We start from the raw sequence: 26,317 nt of genomic DNA, 5'->3' as shown, positions 1-26,317 counted from the left end.
TAGTCGTCGCTGTCCTCATCGTCGCCGTCGTCAAGGTCGTCGGCGCCGCTCCCAGGGAGCTCCTCGTCGTCACCGCCCCAGCCCGCCCGCCGGAGCCTCCTCCTCCTCCTCATCATCATCATCGTCCTCGCTATCCGCCCAGCCCGCGGAAGCGTTTCGTTGGAGGATACCCGATGGAGGCGGAGGAATCGTCTTCCTCCTCCTCGTCTTCTTCCTCGTCGTCATCGTCGTCCTCGCTGTCCGCCCACATGCGGGAGCGCTTCTTCGGCGGGAGCTTGGCGGAGGAGGAGGTTTTGGCCTTCGCCGCTTCTCCTTCTTTCTCCTCCTTGTCGGAGGAGAAGGGATTCACTGCGGGGTGGAGGCTGTCCTCGTTCTTCTTCTTCGGCGAAGATTGGGGGAAGAGCTTTGAGAAGGAAGAGGAAGAGGAAGACATTGCTACAGGAGGAGGGGGTTTTTTGGTGCCGATGGCTGGGATGGAATAGAGGATAAAGAGAGCTAACCAGATCGGCAGGGTTAAATAATGAGAAATCCGGTGAAGGTTTGATGCCATTACAGCCTTCCAAGGGATTGATGCTACAGACTGTCGAGTTTTTAGAGAAGCCGAGAAGACAGGGCATAATGATGACGGATGCTCGTAACGGCTATGCTCGCCACGACATGACCCTTCGAGGGGAAAGCATAATGATTTTGGAAATGTTATTTCCAAAACCGAGGGGGCATGTGTTATCACCGGATTTTAAACAAATCCAGAGGTGGGCCGGGCTTGGAAGATTACATGGAAGATTTCTAAAGCGGCCTGGCACGAAAGGTTTTGGGCTGAATTGCCCGTGTATCTTTATTTAGTAGTTTATTATTTTAGAGATAGAATCTTACTCGTGCACGGTTTAGTGCACGCCCTCATTAGAAAGTCCCTTGGACTATAAATATGTACCTAGGGTTTATGGAATAAACAACAACTCACGTTCAACCCCAAAAACAAACCAATCTCGGCGCATCGCCAACTCCTTCGTCTCGAGGGTTTCTATCAGGTAAGCGACATGCTGCCTAGATCGCATCTTGCGATCTAGGCAACACAAGCCCCACGTTGTTCATGCGTTGCTCGTATCGAAGCGCTTTTGATGGCGAGCAACGTAGTTATCATTAGATGTGTTAGGGTTAGCATTGTTCTTCGTTTAAGCATGCTTACGTAGTGCAACCCTTGCATATCTAGCCGTCCTCACGCCTATCCCGGGTGTGGGGGCGGCACCCGCTTGATCATTATTTAGTAGATCCGATCCGTTACGATTGCTCCTTGTTCTACAAGGATTAGTTTAATATCCGCAATAGTTTGGCCTTACAAAGGGGGAGGATCCTGTGGCACGTAGGGTGGCGTTCGCAAGTCCTAAACGGGATGTTCCTAGGATCAACTTCATGTTGGTTTTCCGGCCTTGTTTAGGATCGGCTTACGAGCACCGTGCGTGGCCATCCGGCCCAACCTCGGAGTAGGATGATCCGATTATGTGGTGAAAACCCTAAATCGTCGTAGATCTCATTAGCTTCATCTTGATCAAGCAGGACCACCAAGTATTCGTACACCCCGTACGGATCATGGGTGGATCGGCTCTTTGAGCCGATTCACGGGATAACCCGAGAGCCGATCGAGGCTCGTATTTAACGTTTACATGTATGCCCTGCAGGAAACTAAGCGAGGCAATCTCATCACCTTCCCGACCAGGTATAGGTCAGGTGGCACGCCTTGCACTTCGCAACGCCGCGTGTGACCAGAAGAGCATTGCGGGCCGTCGCTCGGAGGGGTCTCAGCCAGCCGCAGCTCTAGGCTCCCCCCGGCTCTACAGTGTTGACAAGGCCGCTGCCCGCCGGTGGGTTTTGGCAGTCAACACCTTGTAGTCACAGTTACTCCATCTCCATCTGCTGATTGTGCATCCTCATTATCCATGTCAATCATCACTTTTTCTATCCTATCTATTTCTTGCAGAAGGTAACTATACTTTCTTTTCTTCTTTGAAGCAGTTGAAGCTGTTCGAACCAACCTTTTCGACAGTACATTGAACATAAGTGTCGGGTTATCTCCATGTACCTCTGGCTCTTTGATCAACTGAACCTTCATGGATTTTTTCCTCCAACGATCAATGAAATACTTCTCTGGAATTTCAGGTATGTTCAAATGAACCATAACTTTCAAAATGTGTGAACACAGAATGCCATCTTTCAGAAATTTGCAGCATATGCAAGAGTAATCTTGAGCAACTAAGTCAACAAGCACCACATAATTCCTTGGTCTGTGTTCTTTCAGAGGATAATTAGCTGCCTGGAAAACAATATAGGTTTTATCCTTTTCTTGCTCATGTAGCTGGAGCCTTGTAATATCTTGTAGAATCCATTGGAATTTCCAGAAAATACCAATGTTATAATAGTGGTGTGCTTGTCTTTCAAAGTATAACTTAGACCAATATTTGTCCTGAGCAACTTTATTGTTCCTTGATCTGTGATCACATTCATCCTCTCTGTCATGTATAGTGTCCAGAATCCTTTGATACTCCCTCATGAAACTTGTCACACTAAATTTTGCACCAACACCTCTTTTGAAGATAGCATTAGTACCTTCACTTCTAGCAGTTGTTTGTATAAATGGGAAAAACCTTGACTTGAAATAAACGGGTGCCCAATACTGCCTCTTTTCCCATAGTGTTCCAAAATATTCAATATGTTCAACTCCATGAGTCTGAATCATTTGCTGCCAAAGAGACTCAAATTCTTCTACTGTTAAAGAGTTGTCAATGATGTCTTGAAAATCTTCATACAATCCTTCATTGGCTTGAAACCCTGAAGTGATTTTCTCATCTGCTTTTTTCTTGATGTGGAAAAGGCACCATCTGTGGAAAGCATTTGGAAAAACTTCCTCTATTGCAACTTTCATAGCTCTGTCTCCATCAGTTATGATCGACATGGAACACCATTCATTGCTGTTAAAAATTGCTCAAACAACCATTTGAAGGTGTCCGCTTTTTCATTGACAATGAAAGCACAAGCAAATAAATATGTGTTCCCATGAGGTGAAACTCCTACAAATGGCGCAAATGGAAGATTGTATTTGTTTGTAAGGAAAGTTGTGTCAAAACTAAGACAATCCCCACATTGCTCATAGTATAATCTTGATTTCTGATCTGACCAGAACATGCTTCTAACTTTGTTATCACTATCAAGCTGAAACGAATAGTAGAAACCAGGACTGTCTGCTTGTTTCTTGTTAAACATTTGCACTATTTCCATCATGTCAGTATTCTGTAACTCTTTATTTATTTCAGTGCCATAATTGCTGACCATCTTCTTTGTGTAAGGCAAACATCCAATTCCGCCTCTCACATATGCTAAGATATCAACAATCTTGCCTGTAGGTGTGTTGGTGTACTTCAGTGTCCTTATGAGGTCTTTTTCTTCAGGTGACATGTACTTGTGAGACCGGAAGAACCTGCTATTTGGGGAAAGCTCGTGGTTGTGTTCAAGATTTAACCGGGTAATTTCCCAAACGTTGTTCTTCTCTGTAATCCGCATTTCCACTTTGCAACCTGTCTTTGTTATGACTGTGCTTTTCCTTTGAGGGACCAACTGCTCTCTCTCAACTTGTGCTTGTCCTACCATGCTTGTTGCACTCGCATAACAACTTTAGTTACCTCATTATTGCGTTTCTTACTTGTTGTTCTATAACTGTTGACAACAGCAACAGAGAAACCAACAACACTGGAGTAGAAGTTGAAAAATTGCTGCCCTTCTTCTTTGGTACTGAATTTCATCCCAACACAAGGCTTCAAATCTTCTTCTATGCTGGTTTCAGTAACACCTTCTGCTTTCCTTCTTTCATTTTCCAAGAAATCTTCAATATCCTCTGATGAGAGCATTTCTACTTGTTTTCCATCATTTGATTCGGCACTAGCATCCGCTGTAGCTTCTTTGTTAGCACTCTGTGAACTTCCAGTTTCGGGAGCATCAAAATGTGGTTCTTCACACACTACCTGTGAGGAAATAAGTAAGGTAAAATAAATTTTCACAGAGTGTTAACAAAGAAGCTATTTTTATCACTGAAACAACACATGTCTTTTTGAACTTGGTACTTTACCTCTTCCACTGCCATGTTTTCAAACAAAGCAACCCCCCATGGATTATCATCCACAAGTGCAAATTCCGTTCTTTTGTCTTCAATGCTGCAATCTGCCTGAATGTTTATACAAATATAAATTAGTGTAATAAAATCAAACACTATGATGTCTTAAAACATGTCGACTACAAACTTACATAGTCGCAACCATCAGCCAGTCGAAAATCATTGTGTGCATTCTGTGTGTCCAACATGTTTTCATTCTGAAATATAAACAACACACAATAAAAATTAATTGGTTTTTTCAAATATGCAGTGTGTATTTATTTCTTTCCCAAGAAACAAACCTGATTAGATGGACCCACACCAAGCAGTTCCAAATATGACATGTTCTGCAAAGAAGGGTCTCCTTGACTGCCAAGAAATATCATGTCCTGCATCAGCTGTGTATACTGACCCTGTAAATTTCCATTTTTTCCTGTCAGAATTCAGAAAAAAGGGGAGAACATCCAAGACATAACTGAAATACACTGCATCACCTGGTGCTTACATTTTCTGTCATGCAAATTTACATGAGGTAAATATGGTCTATCATACACTTCATATGTAACTAAGACATGTACTTCACAGAGTGCTGCTAGTTGATTTCCATGTAACCACACAAATAGATTGTGTGTGACATAGCACTTGTTTTCTATTTTCTTTTCTCTCGACTAGTAAATATGTTAAGCAACTTATCTGTCCTACTACAGATTCATATTTTCTTATTCTTTTTATATGAAACAGAGGGAAAGCACATTGACATCCTTCAAGTCTGGCTTGATCCCTATGATTGTTTGCAAGTGATGTAGTCGCCCGTGGCCTTGATGTACCAAATGTTAGTCATGCGATCAACTCCTCCCCGCAATTTGTCCTTTTTTTTTGAGTAGGTGCAGAATGGTAAGTATGTCATCTACTTAGCTATGATGTCCCAAATGTTAATCATGTGATCCACTCCTTCCCGCTCCCTCCTAACACACAACACACACACTCACAGTTTTGTCAGTTTTTTAAAATAGGTGCAAAATGATTAGTATATCATCCAGTTAGATATGATGTTTCGACATTTTTTTAGCACTGACTGAATTTTCTTGGCATGTATTATCACTGGTCTGTATTATCACTGTCATGTTTTCAGTGAATATTTTTGGCATGTCAGTCTATGCTAGTTTCTAGGAAAATCATATTCTTTGTGCATCCTGTCAATGTTTTCTTCCATTTTTTGGCATGTCAGTGTATGATGTAGTTTCTAGCTCAATACAGGTTATGACAAATCATTTTCTCCATACAACAAGCAGAACATGAACCATTTTTCTAGATTTCCTGTCAGTGTATGCTAGTTTCTAGAATTACTATCAGTATATGAACAAGGTGTATATGCAGTGTATGATAGTTTCTAGATTTCATGTCAGTGTATGCTAGTTACCAGATCTAGTCTTTGCTGTCTGTGTATGTAGTTTCTAGACCAAATTACATGACAAAGTAAATCCTTTTCTTCATAGAAGTAGCAGAACATGAATTCTACAACAGCAGGAACAGGAGGAAGAAGTAGAGTGAAATTTCATCTTGCTGGTTTATAATGAGAAATCAAATCTTTGCTATTGCAGATAAGTTAGCAGAACAGGCAAGGAATAGGGGAAGAACAGGTGAAGAACATGCAAACCTGGCTAGCTTCCTGGATCTCCAAACAAGGATCTGCATCTGCATCAACAGCTTGGTGGTGGGGGTTTTCTCCATCACCATCATCTTGTTCCATCCTGTGTTCTTCTCCTAATCTCCTACAACAGATCTGGTAACTCTCCTTCCCTATATTGACCTTCTCCCTCGTCTAGATGTTAAAGTGGCTTCCTCTCTTTTTCCCTCTCTTTTTTCCCGTCCAGATCTGCTGTAGTAGCTTCTTTTCTTGTGTTGCAAGAAGAGAAACAGGACAGATCTACTGTAGTAGCTTCTTTTGCTTTGTCAGACAATGGACCGGACAAAAGAACCAGAAAAAGCACTTTTTGGGTCTTTTTTGACTGCTGACAGACAGCTGTATCTGTTTGCCAGCTGTAACTTTCTGATTGGTTTAGATTTTTCGAGTGCTGCCCAAAAAGAAAACACTCGATTGCTGAATAGATAGACCCATAATAAAATCAAAAGGGTTTCTCCCTCGGTCGTTAGTCCATCTTCCGAAACTACCCTGGATTTCGAAACTATTGACTGGACATACCACCGCCGAGTGATATAACGTTTCGCTATCTAAAAAACGTTTCAGTAGTCTCGAATAGAAATACGCCCGTGTCAAGTCGGACCCGCACATACTCCCTCCGTCCACAAATAAGTGTACCTGCGGGGTTTTCAAGATAAATTATGAGGTGAAGTGAAAAGTACATTGGGAACATGCATCTCTCCTCTTTAATTCTTTCACCTCCAATAAGCAAATTGCATGTAAAAAGCAAGAAGAATATATGCTCAATATTATTGGGTTTGATTTCCGTGCGATGAGAGAGAAGCAATTAAATTGCATTGGGAAGATAGGAGTACACTCTTTTGTGGACAAAGTTTAGAGGCTAGATGTCCACTTATTTGAGGAGGGAGGGAGTACGCATGACCACCGCTTGCGCTCGATACCCACCCAGCGTCAGTACCTGGTCGCCGGCGAGCGCCCTTCCTCATCCCCGCCTCTGTCCCCAGTCCCCGGTGCCGCTTGAGATCGACATCCACACCCGACTCCTTCCCGGTGGCTAGCTGCCTCCCCACCAATGCATTTGTCTTCGTTCGCCGATCTGGCTCGCTGTACCCTCGGCAACGGCGCGAGGATCAGGGATGGCACATGGCAGCCACGGGATTCACTGAGCGGACAGGGCTGCGCTCAAAAGAGGGATTCAGGACGGCCTGAGCCGGCCGCCCGCTCCCAGCAACGGCGAGAGGAGAGGGGCGGCGGCGGCGGGACCGGCCGAGCGGACGGGGTTGCGCTCAGACGAGGGATTCAGGCTGGCCTGAGCTGCGCACGAGGGGGACATGCTGCCCGGAGCAGGGGCTCTATGTCGGCCAGCAGCCGAGGAAGCTTTCCGTCGGCGACCAGGGCTTCCTGCGAGGTGAGGAACTGGGTTGCAGCCGGAGGAACCAATTTGTTGGTTCGATTCCAAGCCTAGGGTGGCCCTCCCGTCACTGTGCCGGTACGACAAAACCCGTTGTTCTTGGACACGCGACAAACACTACCATGCGGAGTTTGCAAGCAGGAGGAGCAGCACCAGCTCGTCGAAGTCGTCACCTCTGCGGCTCTGTCCACGGTAAGCTTTGGGATGAGTTTCGCGCCATGAATAGATAAATTAGCTCGTGCACAGGATGGGAAGAAAGATACGTATATCGTCAATTTTACAAGACCCGAACGGAGACGCAAGTATCTGGAGCTCTTGGGGATCAGCCATGGAGGAGAGATGCACACAAAGGGAAACATGCATCATTATTGGTGTCCGTGGAAGGATGCGTGCGAGCAGATTTTTTTGTCGTGGGACCCACAATGGAACAAGAGATGCGATCCACATATCACGCGTGCAACATAAAAGAGTTAAAAAAAGTGTAGTCTTCCTCTCTCCATGTTTTTCAGTCTACTTATGTAGCTTATTTCTATAGCACAAATAAAAAACTATTTTAGTTACAACCAACAAAAATTTATTCTAGAGAATAAGGTAGGAGTACTATGAGTTTTTTTTTGTAAGCTCCATGTCTTTTTATTTTCTCTAATTATAGTTTAATTTTGTTTACTTTTCTCAAAGTAGTAGTGATAAATCAGTGATCTATGGCTATAGAGACTGATACAATGTAATTAAAGAATTGATAAATCAGTTTCTATTACGGAGTATCATAATGTCGAGGTGATAACCATGCAAAACCGGAAGACATTTGATGCTGTTGGTGCCAAGATTAGGTATAGGGAGTAATCACTCGATGTCACGGTGGTGGTGCTCAGCCAAAATTATCATCTAAGTGTGGCCGACGATGAACACGAGTGGTTCAACATCGCCAAAGAACAAAATATATATGTAATTTTCATCCCCCGGTGCAACGCATGGGCACTTTTGCTAGTACTATTACAACAAAAAATCATCACCCTGTGTAAAAAAATATATACTATTACCACAATGATTCACACCCCGCGTATAAAAAGTATACTATTACAACAAAAAATAATCGCCATGCGTATAAAAATAATATACTACTATTACAACAATAATTCATCACCCCGTGTATAAAAAAATATACCATTACAACATAAATTTCTCACCCCGCGTATAATAAATATACTAATTACAATAAAATTGTGTAAACATTTTCATAAATGAATGCTACAAAAATAAGTTGTTAAACAGCATTTCTTTGATATAGTTAGATTCACTACAAAAATCTTCTACAACTTTCACAAAAATCACAAATTATTACAACAAAAAATAATATGTTTTTGTAGCATTGAAAAATTCATAAGGGAAACTTGTCCATGTTAGATCAGATCTCGCCGATTCGGCTTTGCCGGTCTTAAATCGTGTCGAGCTACATGCAAAAATAGCTAGTTAATAGTACATGGACTAGCTAGGTTGTACAGTTGCACGGTAGGAAAAGTCAAAAAGATTATCACAGCATAGGCCTACACGGACCACTCCGCGGGAAGGCAGTGACGTAGAAAAGTAGTAACTCGGGAGCAGACGAGGACCACGCGCCAGACAGGCGACGGATCTTATCGGTCGGTTGATTTCAAGCATTTACCTATATGAAAGTTGTTCCTCTGGGTCTTCTAGACCCCTCGTTCTGTTCAAAAAAAAATGTCAGACTCACCTTCTTCATCTTTAGGAAGTGAAACCTAGAAATGTGTGATGTTACATTTCCAACAAATTACAAACAAGATGCCACTCCATGTTTAAAAGAATTCTCTATCTCAACAAAGAAACTGAAAGAAACCCCTAAAAACATGCCTACTTAACATTCCACCCGTAATAAAAAAAAGGTGTGTCTATGTCCGAGTTTACTGAGATTTTCTTAACTCTCAGTCACCTCAGAAAAGTGCAACTGCAATTCAAAGAAAAGTGCAACTCAGTCCAGTTGCACATTTGTGGTAGAAAAGTGTAATTGCACTTTTTTTAAACAGAAAAGTGCAACTCAAGCACTTTTTGTAAGTGACTTAGACTTAAGAAAATCTTGACTGAGACATAGCAAAACCGATAAAAAAACACCTCGTATCGTGTTCCCCACCAGGCGACAATAGGCAGCTCGCTACCGCTCGAAGCCCTCCAGCCAACTCACGGCGTTGTTGTCGCCGGCTCCGGCCGCGGTGGCCAGCCTCGCTTCCTAAGGCCACGGGGCTGGTTTTTTCTCTCCGTTTGGTGCCTCTCGAGGCCTGTAGGCAGGGATGGGGGTGGAAACCGAAGCGAGCAGCGAGCAGACATTGTGGCAGCTGCCCCGGACCTTTGTCGTGGTCGCAAATTTCCAACTTATATCGCCCGTCCAGGTGCTACCTCACCCTAATCAAGTAGGTTTTCCGAAACTCTCGCTTGATTCCCGCCTCGAGTAGCTCGACTCCCACCATCGCCAACCAGTTTGTTGCCCTCGCTGACCAGTTCCTCTGATGAGATCTGAGATCTAGGGTTTGGCCCGATCTCGCGATTTGACCAAAATCCAAGGGGAAAAGGTGGGAGAGCGCGAAGAACACGAAGAACACGAGGAACACCGGTACTCACGCGCGCACACCAACCCGATACACCCGATGCTTACCCCCGTGGCTCGCTGGACCACGCCAATAGAATCACCCGGAAGAGGCACGCGGCAGAATTCCCGGTGAGAGATTGGGGTTGGATAAAGGAGATTGGTGAGGGAGAGAGAGTGGCTTGCACTAGAATCTCACTCAACAATATCCAAATCAACAACAAGAGTGCCTTGATTACAAAGGGATGCTTGTCCAAGATGGATGCTAACCCTAGGGAGACTAAGCTCAAAGTTGGTTCAAGCTCAAATTATGTCTCAAGAGGTAAAGGGGGCGTCCTGGGTGCTTATATAGTCTTACAAGGCGACACGGGCCGAAAAGGTACAAGGGAAACCGGTTCGGGTCGATTTGGTAACTTAAGTCGTGCAGGCCGGTCAGGCGGCCGGTCGAGCCGGACACAGGACCGGCCAGTCCGGTCCAGGACCGGACCCTGGACCGGGCGGCAACCGGACGGGGTTCCAGGGCCCCGGGATAGCGCCCGGATGGCACAGGTGGAAATCCCGGTTTGGACCGGGTGGCTCGGTCGGAGGCCGGTCAGACTGGGTTCTGGACCGGCCGGCCATCTTCTCTTCCTTGCGTTCTTCGGGCGACTTCCGGTCCAGCTCCATGTCCATCTTCACGACCAGCTGCTCCTCTCCTCCTCTTGACCATGGCGTGTCCTCCTCTCCGGGGCCTTGATGCTCCTCGTACCTAATAACACAAAGCATGTTGGCATGAGGTAGCAATCCATCCAATGGGGTACCAAGATCAAGGGTAGTGAGGAGCGAGTTCACCTTATCATGTAATGCTTTAGCTCGAGCCCGCGTCATTGGTCCACTTGGGGGACTTGTTGGTCTTGATGTAGTGTCGTCGGTGAGCGGGGCTACATCATCCTCAAAGTGGCCAACAAGACTTCGGATACAGGAGATCGACCACCTTGAGAAGCTTGTCTAGGAGCTCGAGTTCACCTTTAATAGGGTAGGTTGTTGAGGTTCAAGAGGGGTCGTACCATAGGTATGTTGTGGGAGAAGAGACTCCCAGATCAAAGAACAGAGACTAATACAATTTAACTGATAGAAAAACTACTTGTAACCAGTTTTTGCGTTCCTGCATTGCTCCCGGCTTGCTTTCTTAAGGATCAATAGTTGATCTATGCCAACTCTTCTCCAATTTCTCCTGGCAAGTAGTTGGCCTAGCTGCCCATACAAATGGAGGTGCTGCTACTGTGGGTATGCTTTCTTCGACCACATAATTAGCTAGGCGTCTTAGGACATCTCCAACACAGGGAGATTTAGATTACCGCGCCCGCGCGTCCATTTGTGATCGTTTGGGCTGGGCGGATAGCCAGCCGCATCCGTCGGGACGTTTGGATCGTACGCCCAATACGGTGACCCAAAAAAATGGGACACGTAATTCATCTTTTTGAGCGGCCCTGCGTTATGGTAGGCCTCAACGGAACAACAATGGCGGACGGGAGCAGGAAAGTTTCCACGAGCACCGAGCTTCCCGTGCGCGCGAAAAGGCACTAGGGCGCGCACTCGCGCCCAATTTTCCTGCCAAGGCCGCCGGCCATAAAAGCCGCAACGTGTGGCCGCGTAGATCTCACAGCAGCCTCCGCCGCCCCACTCTCCCTCTACCTTCTCCGGCACCCTCTCCTCCTCCATCACCATGTTGCGCAGCCTGCAGACCACGTGGGCGAAGCTCTCCCTCGCCGCCCGCGCTAGGTTCCCGCGGACACCGGAGGAGGAGCGGCAGTACGCGCGATGGGTCGCCGATGATGAGGCGATCCGCATTGCGGCCGAGGGGGCGGCGAAGGGGGCAGAGGACGCGGAGAAGATGGAGGCAAACGGGGGTGGCTGGTACGAGGCCGCGGAGGAGGCACCAGCGCCCGACCCTAGGAGGAACACGGCGCGGCTCGCGTTCCACCATGCCGCCGAGGAGGCGGCGCACGTCGTCCACCACCGCGAGATGGCGAAGCTCAAAACCGCCATCGAGAAGCGTCTCGCTGAGATGACGCGCGAGAGCACGGAGCACGAGGCCTCCGTACGGGCCGGTCGCCATCGTTTAGGCGACCTTATCGAGCGGAAAAATGAGCTCATCGCCTAGGTGGCTACCCGCCGCCTCCTCGAAATGCCGTCGCCCGAGCGACGTGCCCACAAGGCGGGTGAGGAGGAACTCCGCCATGAGGCGGAGCTAGGCCGGCAGCAGCGTCAGCGTCGCCATAAGGGGAACAAGGAGGCCCGGGATGCCAGCCTTGCCCGCCTCGAGGCACTGCAAGCTATGGAACGTGCCGCCGCGCGCGAGCGCGAGATGAGCAGCAAGCGCACTCACGCTGGAGGAGGCCGAGCGTGCCCTCGCCCTCGCTGTGAGGACGAGAGGAGGAGGGCGGTCGCGGAGGAACGCCAGGGGCCATGGCCCATCTAGCTTCTAGAAGCTGGAATCCTCGCGTATAGGGAGACTCCGGCGTCGAGTGAAATCCACGGTCGCGCCGGCAAGGCCGTGGCCCATCCAGCTGCTAGAAGCTGGAGTCAAATCCTCGTGTATAGGGAGGCTGCCGGTGTCGAGTAAAATCTACGGCCGCGCCGGGCGAGTCCTGGGTAGCTAGGCTAGGTAGTGGTATTAAGAAAACCAAGAGACGCGAACCGGGGAGAACAAGAGAGGACAGGAGAGAGTCCTGGGTAGCTAGCCTAGGTAGTAGTATTAAGAAAACCAAGAGACGCGAAGCGGGCAGAACAAGAGAGGACGCGAGAGGTCGGCGTCCGTGGCCAAGCAGCTCAGCTTTGGGCCCGGCCATCCGTCCGGTTCCGGATGGGTCGGCCTGTTGGAGATGGCCTTACTTCATCTCCGACGTAATTGTTTATTCTTTCTTTCAGTTTCAGCACTGTATCTATGGAGACAAGCTCCCTCTGACAATGCCACCGGCCTAGGCGGAATTGCCACAACATTTGAAATTTCAAAAAGTTGACGTCACAATTCAGATAAGTTCTATTGCAATTCTAGAGTCGAGCATGATGACATGGTAATTAGGACATGTTCTAGAACGGACTACCATCCGATGCTTGCTATACCCCTAGCCAAGGCGAAGCAGGCGATCATTATATGGGTAGCACGCACATGGTACTGATACTTAATACTCCTAGAGGTTCAGGTTTCTTCAGCATGACCATATAACACCCATGCATGTTCGGTCAGGTTCAGGTCCTAATCATGCACCGGATATGGTGTTCTTGGACATCTAGATGTCGTTGCAACCAAGGCAAATCTCAGGTATTGCTCTGAGCTGCAAATGTTCAGCGACCTTCAGGAGCTGGAGGCCTGGAAGGTGTCTGGCTTGTGTTTCTCCATCAGGCTTGTGAGAGCGGCATCAAACTCCTTCTCGAGCTCCAACTCCTTTGCCATGTACTCTTTCTTCAGCTGCACCTTCTTCTCCTCGTGGGCTTTTATCAGTTGATCTGTTTCAGATTCGAACTCCTGCACGTCCTTAACCTGGCAGTCTATGAAACGCTGTACCTGTTCCTTCCTGCACAGCATAACACGGGTTTAATGAGACACTGTTTTCACTATAACGAGGTTAGGTAGGAGAAGACAAGACATGGTCCAAAAAAGAATGAATTGACAAGTAAACTGTCGTTCTGGAGATCTTCCATACCCAAAACAGACATTGCAACATTAGCTCCATAGAGAAAATCATCCAAAGTACTCACCTTAGCCTGCGATTTTCCGAAGTCCCAGAATCAACATCACACTGTCTAGCCTTCACACGCTCCTCCTGCAGCAACCTCTCAAACTCACTCACCTTATCTTCTGTGGCCTGGTGAATGTTTTCTATCTGGTCGTGGAAGAATGTCTCCTGGGATTTCATCTGGAGAGTATAGAAACACAAGGTGAACAAAGGAGATGAACTCAAAACAAGAAAAATGGAAAAGGTTCTATGTTCAGAGAAAATCGAAACTTCAGCAAAATCTATTGCATGTTGAGCATGCAAATCTTGTTAGATCATTTGCATGCATTGTGTTTGGAAATAAAATATCCATTTCATTGTTCATATGTCTGTTCACAGACACTAGTGTAACCTTTAAGCAATCATTACCTCTTCCTCGTACTCAGAGTGCTTCTCTTTAGCTTTACGCCTTACAAAGATATTTTCTTCCATCGTCTCACGAAGTTTTTGAGTAACAGCTTCAAGGGTTTCTTCTACAACTTTCGAGCGCTTCTCTGTCTTGACCACCTTGTTCTTCAGATAGTTGAGCTGTTGGTTGTCCTCGCTCATTTGTTTCATCTGAGCGACTACCATCTCATTATGAGATCTCATCTCATATTTCAGGCGGCTTTTCCCTGAATATTATAATAAAGCATTTTCGTCAAAACTTAGTACAGTAGGCAATGTATCTGCTAAGAAAATCATGAAGTACTTAAGGTCCTGTGCAATAGAGCATTTTCCTACATTGGCACAAAATTCATACATTTTTTTAACCAAACAACCAGCCACCATAACTATCGGCCTTATTGAATTTATCAGGATATAAGACAACAAAGAACAAAAAGGAGACCCACAAAGAACATCCATTTTGGACCAAACTAGCAAATAATACGCTCATTATTACAAGTGCTATCATTAGTAAGTGCACACATACATGCTCACTAGTCACTAATATACAAAAAAAAAACAAGGACCGCCTATAATGTTGCAATGCATAGAAGAGTTTTGCAATCTCCGAGCTTTGTGAAAAATGTTAGAAATAAAATATGGTTTGCCGCAAGGATGCAGAATCTATGCCTATGTTGAAAGTCAGAAATAAACAATTGAAGGATGCCATGGTAAATGAAAAAACTGAAACGCATGGCATAGGCAGTCATCTGAGTGATAAACAAAGAGGGGCAGAGCCGCAGAGATCTATCTCTCGTTTTCTCCATAATGTCCAAGAACTCAATGTATGGACCCAGTGGCACTCAGTCAAGTACAAACAGAAGCATGTTTCTTTCTTACGAACAAAATTGGCTTCTTATTTTACTCCCTCCCTCCATAAGAACTAAAAATATGTCTCAACTTTTTCAAAATTTGCATGTACCTACACACTAAAACATGTATAGATACATGCATATTTTGACAAAGTTGAGATATCCTTTTATGGACAGAGGTAGTACTATAATGAAGAAAAAAAATCATGCTCTCAGAACAATCACAAGATGTAGAACCATAATTATATGCCAATAACAATAAGCAAAAGCACATGGGGGTATGAACTAAAACCACATCACTGACAAGTGACAAGTAGGGCCAGTATCACCTATTCTGTGTCAAATAGGCAAAAGTCCAAATCACCAAAATGTTCCTACACAAATAAGCGGACGCAAAGAAAGGAAATTATAATCAAAAGAACATCAGAAAACTAAACAGGCTGTGGTGCTATGATCCAAATATACTTCGTTCTCATGAGGTCTGTATATCAACATATCAATGCAGGGGAAGAACCAAGATATGAAGCTTCACAAGTATATCATGTTGCATTCATACAAATCATCGCAAAGAATTTAGGCAAGAAAAGTTCATTACACCAGGTATTACCATATGAACAGAGGCCAAAGCATTAAATGTATGACCAGAAGTTAAACAAATATACCTTGGCAGTGTCTATTAAACGTCTCCATGTCTTCCTTTCTGGCTAAGAAACCATATAACTGCCTCTTCCCACCAGGTAAGAAAGGAACCCTGCGATTTTGCCAGGTGTCCCTGTCTGTTCTTTGGTCAACAAAGTGCTTATGCAGACGTTCAGCCTCCATATAGCCCACGGCAGAGCTTTCAAATATTAGCACACTCATGCCACGGTGCCCGCCTGGACCGTAAGCATGACGTGCTTTGTTTGCAGCATAATCACTGAAATATTCAAGAAGCTCTTGGTTGCCCATGCCTAACCACTAGATAGCATCAATGAATAGCGAGTCAGAATGCAATAAAACATCATTGTAGATATCTTGAACAGTTGTCCTACATATACATTTTTATACAAATGCAACGTAGTACACATTTACAAACTTTCAACTGATTGACCAATGTATTTAGTAACTATACCAACGTAGTAATTATTTACAAACTTTCAACTGATTCACGAACTATACCTAGTCAACACAGTAGTAAAATATTATATTTATTTATATTACATTATCGCACGAGTGCCAGCAAATAATAATAAAGAATAGTTATATCAGGTTGTCCTCTGAATACCAAGTATTTTAAACCTTCCCAGACAGGTATGAATCAAATGCCAGAAAGATAGATCAGAAAAGCACGAGAATATAAAAGTCACGTTCTTTACTTTTGCTAATATTACATGAGTTTATACATTAGAAAAGAAGCAGCACACAGGAATGAAGTTGTGATTATAATTCAGGGTAAACAGAAATCGAGGTGTACCAAGTACACCTCACATTAAGCATCATCTAGAAGGGAGGAAACATTACGGCCTACCACCATAGCAATATGTAAAGCAACATCAACTGCCAGTCTACAACGTACTTGAAGATACATGTGCTAAATAGAATGCATACCATGTGTTGCTCTTGGCAGAGCTAAAGATAGAAAAGAAAATCACCTTATCATCGTCATCTTTTTCCAGTAAGGTGTTCATTACAATCACCATTGGTGGCCATACTATCTCACGGTCAGTGCTTTCTCGCAATCCTTTCCATTTCCCAAATTGTTCGCCAGATGGTACCACTGAAGATCCCCTGCGAAGCATGTCCTCTTCCAGCAATGCAGCCAATTCCCTGTGGAGCTTAACCCTCTTAGAACCCTTTGTTCTAGCATGTGTCACCAAAGATGGCAGCCCTTTGAACCAGTCAATTGCCCCAGGTCCATTTTTGCACGCCGGACAATGCCACTGCCTAGTATGCTCATGTACCTGGTCCAAAGTTAAGGAATCGATGACTTCAAAAAACCTTTGAACCACTTGTTCATTTTTCGAGTCTCAAAACTCTTCTCACTGGCATCAGAATCATAGTCATCACTCATATCATCATCATCATCATCATCGCCGTCATCATCTGATGAATCCTCAACTTCAGGATCATCCTTCTCAGGGTCAAAACCAGATGAAGCAACATCATCCTTGCTGCTTTCAGAACCAGATGGGCGGGCCCTGGATGCCCACTGCCAACCATTAGTCAGAGGTGGAGTCACAACTGGGTTTGGTGCTTGAAAAGGTCTACGATCAGAAGGTTGAGCCCAACTATTTCCTGAAGGACGCGAAGATCCATTGCCATTCCAAGGTTGTCGTGCTGTAGAAGGTGGAGCATTTGAGGATGAATTCCATGGTGCCCATTGTCCCCTCCCAGCTGCTTGCCCTGGTTTCTTCTTCTTCCCAATAGTCTCCCAACCTCCCCCTGGATACAGGACAGGATTGTGTATGATTAGATAGAGCGATATAAACATATATTTACAGGTACCATGACAAAAAAAATTGAAAAAATCTGCAGAACAGAATAAGGGTAATGAACTGTTAATCAGAGACTTAAGATGGGAAGAAGGTACTGGAATTAAGTTGTGGACTTGCAGACATAAAATGTTGGAAACATTCATTAGAGTAGTAATTCTATAGCTTCAAAACTTTAAGCAGTAGCAAATGCGTCAACCAAAAGCTAATGAATGGTTACAAATGTTGAGTTACACATGTAGCAGTGTAGCACATTACTAAGGTTGTATTTGGCTGGAAGCCAAAGTTAAGTTTGGCGATTTTTACAAAATTAAGCTAGTGTCCAGTCTCCAACCATGGGTTAGGCAGGTGAAGCTTTTTCTTGGCTGGATCCCACGATCAAAGAGAGCGATTCCCTTAGACACAATTATCACAACTTGGCAATTTAGACAAATTGTTTGATCAGTTTTGGTATGCATAGGTTATGAAGCAAATATACACCAAGCGGTAACTGGTAAGACATGATCATGATACAGGATTCAAGTGCACATGTTGGCACATGCAACATGGCAGTGGCCGATGCAGGGAGCCCTGTTATTGACAACTGCAGGCATTGCGATCAACAGTCCCCCATCGGCTACCTTAAAAAAATTGTCCAGTCTTAGCCTCACTGCTGGTGATGCAACAACATGTGTTGGAACCCATATAACTCTGCATAACACCCTAGTGCTATGCCACCTTACCTCACTTCATGTTGACATTGGCTACACATTAGAAGGTTAGTTGCTGAGTTGTTGGTAAGCATGATGTGCTCTTGTACGTGTATTTAGACAAGTGAGTGGATTCTAGCACCGCAGTGCATTATAGCATATCTTTCCCATCTGCACTAAGCAGACCGGTTGTTTGCCAAGAACAGGTAAAAACAAGAACTAACCTATGGGTTAGTGATTTAGAACATGTTCGTGCTGCACAAATCTTGTATGTAAAACTCAAGAAGAGCCCAACTATCTATATGACATGCATTTGAAAGGCAATTGAGCAATATAAAAGAAATGGTCCCAAGGGGGTTACTATAACATCAGTTGCAGGATCCTTAATACACCAGAGGAGTCAACAACCAGTCAAAATATTGAACCACAGCGTTAGGCCCTCTTCAAATGGAAGACAATGTTGGGAACAAAAAATAAGTATAATGATGTTCAACCAAAAGAGATGAAAAACAGGCCCCTTAAAGCAGATTTGATAATTTCCGGTCCTCCCAGTACTACAATGTAAACATTAAACCAAACAATTCCAGGGCATTTGAATTAAAATTAGACGAAAGAAGAACAAACAACTATAAGTAACGGACGGCCTTATGGTGAACCATGTCAGTGCGCTCCAGGCAAGTTCAGAAGATATGAAAAGCAGATAAAAACATGTCCTAGTGCGTTATTATTAACACACACAAAAAAAATGGGGCCAGTTTTCAACAGAAACACAGAATGTGTGGATGAACCCTGTAACTAACATAGATGACCACAGAGCGAATTAAAAAAAAAACACAAATATCACCACCTGAGAAACCCCAGTAAATATCCGTCTATAATTGTAATTTTGTATACTTTGGAAGATCCGGTTCGTGTGAAGCCGACGGAGCTAATTGAACCCCACTAAAACCTAATAATCGTTTGTACGGAAAGGAACACTCCAGGCAGATGGAACGAACTGGCGAAGCAACCTAGATCCCCAAACCACGCGTCGCACCATTAAACCCCTCCTACTCACCCCTCGACCTGGCCGAGCGAAATACAGATCACCGGACGGAACAATCGATTCCCCCCACCCGCCGAATCGCCCCGCGCCGCGCAGATCCCATGGTAGGAGCACGGACCCGCACCCGACGATACGGGTAAACCCTCGACCGACCCGCTCCCGGGAGCCGCCATTGCAGAAATGCGCCCGTCTACGAACCGCGGTAAGGGACTGGGAGGGGGAGCTCACCGGAGCTGTCGCCGTTGCCGGGAGGCCCGCCGCCGCGGCGATCGCCGGACATCGCGGGAGAGGGTTTCTTCAGGCGTCCTCTCCGCTGTGTGGGGTTTAGGGAGAGGTGACGCTAAGGAGCTGCGGATCTCTGGGAGACGGGCCTGGCGGGCTATATAACGGGCTAGCCGGGTGAGCGGGCGGTACCGTCACCCGAATGGTGAGCGCACCGCGCCCGCACGGAATGCTCGCTTTCCACACCCAACGGACGTACCCTGTTGCTTACAGGTGGGGACAGGAACGTGGGGCCCGAGGTTCAGTTGGCGCCGTGGAGATCGGCTACTCCGAGTCCTACCTTCTGGAGAACGAGTCAACTGCTGAGACCAGATAGGGGCCCCACGAGGCAGTGTCCGTAAGAGCATCTCCACTCGTCCCCCGACGAGGCCCCCGGCGAGCGTTTTTTCCATTCGGACGGCGTAATTCGGCCAGTCGCGCCCCCGGTTCCTCGTTTTCGTCCGGATTTGGGCCTAAATCCATCCGGCGATCCCACGCCATCCCCGGCCCCGGGAGCGCTCGGGGACTCCGGACGAAACGAAAGCGCGCGTGGCCCCAACTTGTCGGCGACAATGGCCTCCGATCTACGGCAACCCTCGTCTTCCCGATCTACGGCAAAACCCTCGTCTTCCCGATCTACGGCAATACCCTCGTCGAACGAAAGCTTTGAACTCTCAAGTGGTGCAACATAGATAGATTATATATATATTTCGAATATAATTCGAATAAACATAAAAATTACATATAAAAACTTTAAAACTAAACTACTTCTTCTTCTTCTTAGAAGGCCCCGCCTCATCGTCGTCGCGGCGACGCTTCCGACTCGTCACCTCCTCGTCGGAGGAAGTTGAGTCCTCCTCGTCGTCGTCCTCATCAGCCTCTTCGTCCTCCTCCTCCTCGCTCCTCCTCCTCGCTCCTGCTCCTCCTCCTCTTCCTCGGCCTCTTCCTCGGCCTCGCTCCTCGTCCCTGCTCCACGGCCTCTTCGTCCTCCTCCTCGTCGTCCCACTCGTCCTCGCCGGCCGGCGGGGGGAATCGTCGGCCGCCGGACGATGCAGCTGGATCCCACCAATGGCGCCATCCGGGCGGCTTCCCTCGCCGTCGGTGTTCGATGGCCAAGAGATATCGCTCATGGTTGACTGGAGGATGGTGACGAGAGAACGGATGAATGGCGTCGGCCGTCGGAAACCGTATATGTAGGTCTCTCGACGAAAGAGAGCGCCGGTTGCTCTTCCGCGGAGTTCGTGCTCCATTACGGCGGTTCTCGCATCGAGGCCACTTCGACCGTTCCCGACGAGTCGTTTCGGCTCTCCGATCCACTTCGCGACGGTTCAATGCGGCGAGGGAACTCCGACGATTGCCCTTCCCGGTGACTGCGCCGTCGCTATGCACGCGGTGGGTGCGCGTCCATGGGCTCGCGGCTGGAAAAATGGGCCTCCCCAGGCCAAAAACTACATCCATCCGGCGCTAAATTTCGCCGGATTTGGGCGTGGGGAGCCCAAACGAGTGGGGATGCTCTAAGCTCGCTCACAGTCGCAGGATCCGGCGATGAGGAACTGAAACTGCCGGTGTAGGTGAGGAACTGAAACTGAAAATGAGCTTCTGAACTTGTGATTGATTAATTACTCCATTCATTCGCTCGTGTTTGAGCATGTTCTCTCTGTCGCCCTGTACTGGAGTTTGACGAAAATTTAAGAAGACAAGATTGATGCTGCATGTGAGCTTGCACAAAACATGTGAGACGTCCTCTTCAACACACTGTGGGGGCGTTTTGCTGTATCCAACTCTGGCCAGCAATGGCTCACGTCCGTTGGAAAGGTTAGTTCATCCATTCCTCGTTTATCGCCTCGGATTCTGAGGAATCTCAAAATGCGGCAACATATAAAACAAGTGTCGTATCACCTGAAATACTGCTCCCTCTTATCTCTTACGGGATAGCAAGATCGAGGGTAAAAATTTTTCCAACAACCGGCAGGACCACTTCATTTTCAATAAGCAAGAGGGAAAACCCTACCTAACCGTACAAGAGAGGGCATATTTAGATTATGGTGGGACTAGCACAAAGCCCGTGCGTTGCTACAGCATCATAATTTGCACATGCTAGATTTAAATTTAATTATTTATAAAACCATGTTTCCATTTAATGGTCCTCTATTTTTGCTTCCAAAAATCGATCATGTTTTCTATTTTTAGAGAAATACATGACTTTTTGACTATTAAATAAGGTGATTAGTATAGACTAGTTGAATGCCCGTGCGCTGCTACGGCCTCTATTTCTCTTTTCAATATATAATTCATGCAACATTTCACGTGTACAAAAAAGACAGCCACAAGATCTTCCACAAAAAACACAAGATTTCACCTCGCTTGAAGTATTTTTTTCATAACCAATATAATTTGATGTCGTTTGAATATGAAATAAGCACTTAGACTAATACAAATGTATTTTTCATCATCTATTCACCTTGTTTCAACTCTCGCTCCATTTTTAATCCCACTTTTCAAGAGAATATGTGGTCTTCCTTCTTTACGCGCTCCACTGTTCCATATCCCCACAAAACATATCACATGGATAATTAGTCATTCAAGACATTTTATTTTCCAGAATGCAAATAAAACCACATGACATATTGTCCATTTAAATCAAGGAGCTGCAACAATATGGCAGCCACATTGGAATACTTTGCATAATGAGCTCCTTAGAAGTGCAATGATTACAATGATCTATCGAGGGTTAAATGATTATTTAAATAGATGACAGTACAAATTTTAGCAAAGAGAAAAAGGTGAAAGATATTCAGTGTGCATACTTCACTCTAGAATATACTCTTAATTCTACCAATTATCTATAGTTTTGATATAAAACCTTTTCTTGAAACAATAATTTTTCACCAAAGAATGGTATAATAAACAGTGAACTGACGCTAGAAAAATGAAAGCATTGGTAGTAGTTAGAAATATGATACACATAGTTATTAGAGAATATGTTACAAATTTATTGGTTTGTAGAACTTGCTTAGTGTCCTAGAAGCGCCTCGTGCTCTAGTTAAGCTTACAAATTGCCTTCCAAAGGAAAAAAGAGAAGAACCACATGAAGCGAGGCCATAGTGATGTAGCTGTATAGAGATAAGGCATCATGGCCCCAATATCTTACTCATCCTCCATTACCCCTCCCTTTACCCGTTCCACCGTCGCATGTCTCCCGAAAATATAACAACCCCACATAATTTAGCAACTCCATAAGCCCAGGGTCTACATGGAAAATGAATTGCACTATATCATTATGTAACACTTCTGCAGCTGCCATTAAGTAGTACCAAAGATGCTTACGAGCTTTCAATAAAACACTTTATTCTAAACAGTAACATCTTTAGATGATAAAACTCTTTGTCAACCAAGTAATGGGCCATATGCAGATACAAGACCAGATCCAAATCCCTCACTATTTCCTACAGTTTATACTCTTTTGCAAGTCCATAATTACATTGGATAGCACTGCGGCTCAGACTGCCATAACTCCCCGCCCTGCCGTGGTATTCTATTACATGTGTTGATTTCCATTGAATGGGTTTCATATCCATAGGAGAGGCTGATTTTTACGTTGCCTCGCCAAGCCTATCACAACCCTCCTCCTTTACCCGGGCTTGGGACCGGCTATTCCTAAAAGGCATAGGCAGAGTTGTTGATTTCCGTTGAATGAACGAACATAATTCAGACAACACGACATACCATGTCAAAATAAATGGAAACAATGTTGGTGCAATGCTAAAAAAAAAATGGATACATGAAAAATTATATGAATGAAAAAATGTCATTTCCTACCTGTGAAGGTTCTTCAGACTTGTTATTTGTAGTCTTCATTGTAGTGCTCGGTGTAGACTCTGAATGCATGTTCTGAAGGATCATGATAGGATTCTACAGAAACATCCAAAAGGGAGCCGTTCGTCCGATTTTCTCACGCCGCAAAGCTATCCATTACATTAATAAGGCACATTAGACCTAGTCTGGAGCAAAAGCAGAATATGGTTCTAATATTTTCTCAAGAAGTATAACCTTGCTAGTTCTAGCAACTTCTTTGATTCCAAATTTTCTTAGGTTTCACCGTACAACGACAATTTTCCAGGAGCTCCAGTTACCTTTGGAATTATTCAAAAGCACAGAGAATATTTTGCTTTATTAAAAGGTATAAATAGTCTGAAAGATCAACCAATTTTGGTCTGAAAATGTTAACCAAACCCATCACCTGCACGTAGAAGTAGAGAAATAAGCAAAAGAATAAACCAATTATAACCTCACCTCTGCTCCAATTTAAACATGTAAACTGAGCGTCATATGCAAAAAAATAAAATCTCCAGATAGCAACCATGTAATGCACATACCCTAGCCAACCCACCAAGTGGGAAGGTGGAGTCCATTGTGGACTCCACCTAATTGGCCGGCCATGAAAGCAAGGAAAGGGAGCAATCCCACTTGACCTATGTTTCATCAATATGGAAGTTTTTGAGTTGGACTCTTATTTGGATTTTGGGCAAACCCTAGGGGGTTCCACCTATATAATGAGGGGGAGAGGGAGGGGGATGGCTACACATGTTGGCCGCACCATCAAGGGGCTCCCAAGCCGGCGCCCCAAGCCCCTCCTCTCTCCAAACCCTAGCTACTCCCTCCTCCTTCTTCTCCAGCGGTGCTTACGGTGAAGCGCTGCCAAAGATCACCACCACCGACACCATGCCGTCGTTGAACAGATCGTAGCGAACAAGAGGGGGGTGAATGGACGCTAAGAAAATTTTAATCCTTTTTCAGTTTTAGCGGTGCGGAAGGTAAAGGTGATTGCTTTAGTGGTGGTGGTGTTCCTAGTATGATCCTAGGCAAGTGCAACAAGTAAAGGAACAAGCAAGATAGTAAGAGTAAGGAGCGGGACAACCGGATGGCGCGGAGACGAGGCGAGGTTTGTTTCCCGCAGTTCCTCTCACAAAAGAGAGTACGTCTGCGTTGAGGAGGTGCTAGCCTCACACAAGAGGCTAGGCGGCCACACCACGAAGGAAAGCCTCACCTTCTTCCTCGAGAGAGCTCCATAAAGGGGCTCCCCCTTCTCACTATGGCACCGGTCAAGGCGGTGATTCCTTCACAAGGTTGGGACGAGCTCCACACAACAAGGAGGCTCCCAACAACCTATGGAGCTAGCACAACACCAAGCTAGCCTCCATAGGTGCACTTCCTCCAAGATCCCACCATAGGAACCCTAACTCCAAGATCCACTAAGGACTAGCAAGAATTGGTGAAAACTCTCTTGGTAGAACTATAGATCGGGGCCTCCTCCACCACTCCTCAAAATTTGGGGAAGATTGGTTGGATGGTTGGGGAGATCCTCAAGGTTTAAGCTCAGCAACAATGGAGGAGACAGAGAGAGGAGAGATAAAATCGTGTTGGGGAAGAAGGGCCCTTTAAATAGGCCCCCCGAAATCCAACCGTTACTTGCAGTTTTTGCCTAAGCGGTACTACCGCTTTGGGGAGCGGTACTACCGCTCTGGATTCGAAATCCCACATAACTTATCCACGTGGACACATAGCGGTACTACCGCTCGCGGTACCGCTCGAGGTACCGCAATGGTCTCCAGAGCTTACTGGATCCCAAGCGGTACCGAAGCGGTACCATAGTGGTACGGCCATAACTCCCGTTACGGTACTTAAGCGGTACCTTGGGCGGTACTACCGCTCTGAAGCGGTACTACCGCTCAGGATACCGTAAAGGTGTCGTAACTTGTTCTATGGGTCTAAACCAGCGCAAAACTCCAGAGCGGTACCGTAGGGTGGTACCACAGTAGGGGTAGCGGTACTACCGCTACTGGTACCGGTAGTACCGACCTGACAAAAACTGCGTTCTCCTCTTTTCCTCTCCAACCATGTCACCTCGCGATACACACACAAAACCAGAAAACCTATAAGCTACGCTTCAGTCCTCTGATCTTAACGTGTCCAGCGAGGTCACCGTGCACTTGCAAATCTAACAAGGATACTCAATGCACACGGTGAGATTGTTCAAGTGTTGTCATCAAACACACAAAACCCGGGGTTTAGACTTTGCTCTTTCAGTCGTGCTGTCGGGATTCCGAGGAGGATCTACTACATCCGCTGCTCGCTGGAACGGGGAGAAGGACGTCGTCATCAACACCGAACGTGTGACCGAGTACGAAGGTGCTGCCCGACTGTGGCACCGTCAAGATCTTCTACGCGCTTTTGAAAGCGGCAAGTGATCGACTACATCAACCACGAGATCTAATCTCGTAGGCTTTGGAATCTTCGAGGGTTAGTCTCACATACATCTCGTTGTTGTCATCTACTAGATTAGATCTTGGCTTGTTATTCATTCTTGCGGTAGGAATTTTTTGTTTTCTATGCTACGAATCCGTTCAGTGGTATGAGAGCCGTGTCTATGCATAGATTGGTTGCACGAGTAGAACACAATGGTTTTTGTGGGCGTTGATGCTTTTGTTGTTTTTAGTTAGTGTACTTTGCATCTTGCGGGATGGTGGGATGAAGCGGCCCGGGCTAACTTTACATGACCGCGTTCATGAGACTTGTTTCACACTCGACATGCAACTTGTATTGCATAAGTGGCTTCACTACAAGAAAAGTTCAAATAGACAACGTCCCGAAATCGTCCACTAAGGGCCATTTTTCGTCGCCTATGGGCCTAACCCGACGATATGGGTTATGTGGTCCAAACTGCGTCAAGCAAAGTCCTACCACGTTTTTGTCGGTCCGTCGCGTTCGGGCGCTCTTCCGCCACGGAAAATCGGACCGTTGCAGATGTGTTTTCGGGAGCCCGTTGACTGCTGACGTCATGCAAACTAACACGTGGCAGACGCCGTTAACTGGCAGTTAACGGCGTTAACCGGCAGAAACCCCGTGGTAGATGGTAGGCCCACACGAGGCCTGCCACGCCTTAAGCGGGCCGGCCCATTTAGTTTGCGGGCCGGGCCAGCTGACTTAGTTTGACCGGTCAACTATATAGCTGGGCTGGTCCATTAGTTACGTGGGTGATACGTCCAA

General features: G+C 45.9%; 1 protein-coding gene across 1 annotated transcript; it reads right to left on the bottom strand.

Moving 5' to 3' along the window:
* Window positions 1-12,982: 12,982 nt before the first annotated feature.
* Window positions 12,983-19,334, bottom strand: LOC124654087 (protein SUPPRESSOR OF GENE SILENCING 3 homolog). The gene is given in 7 exon segments (XM_047193119.1): window positions 12,983-13,365; window positions 13,550-13,707; window positions 13,936-14,180; window positions 15,467-15,761; window positions 16,436-16,782; window positions 16,785-17,225; window positions 19,238-19,334. Coding segments are annotated over 7 exon segments (1,758 nt in total). The 5' UTR covers window positions 19,290-19,334; the 3' UTR covers window positions 12,983-13,145.
* Between the last annotated feature and the right edge of the window lie 6,983 nt (window positions 19,335-26,317).

Source organism: Lolium rigidum, chromosome 5 (genome assembly GCF_022539505.1).
Source record: "Lolium rigidum isolate FL_2022 chromosome 5, APGP_CSIRO_Lrig_0.1, whole genome shotgun sequence".
Classification (NCBI taxonomy): Eukaryota; Viridiplantae; Streptophyta; class Magnoliopsida; order Poales; family Poaceae; genus Lolium; species Lolium rigidum.
This window is presented reverse-complemented; position numbering and strand designations above follow the sequence as displayed.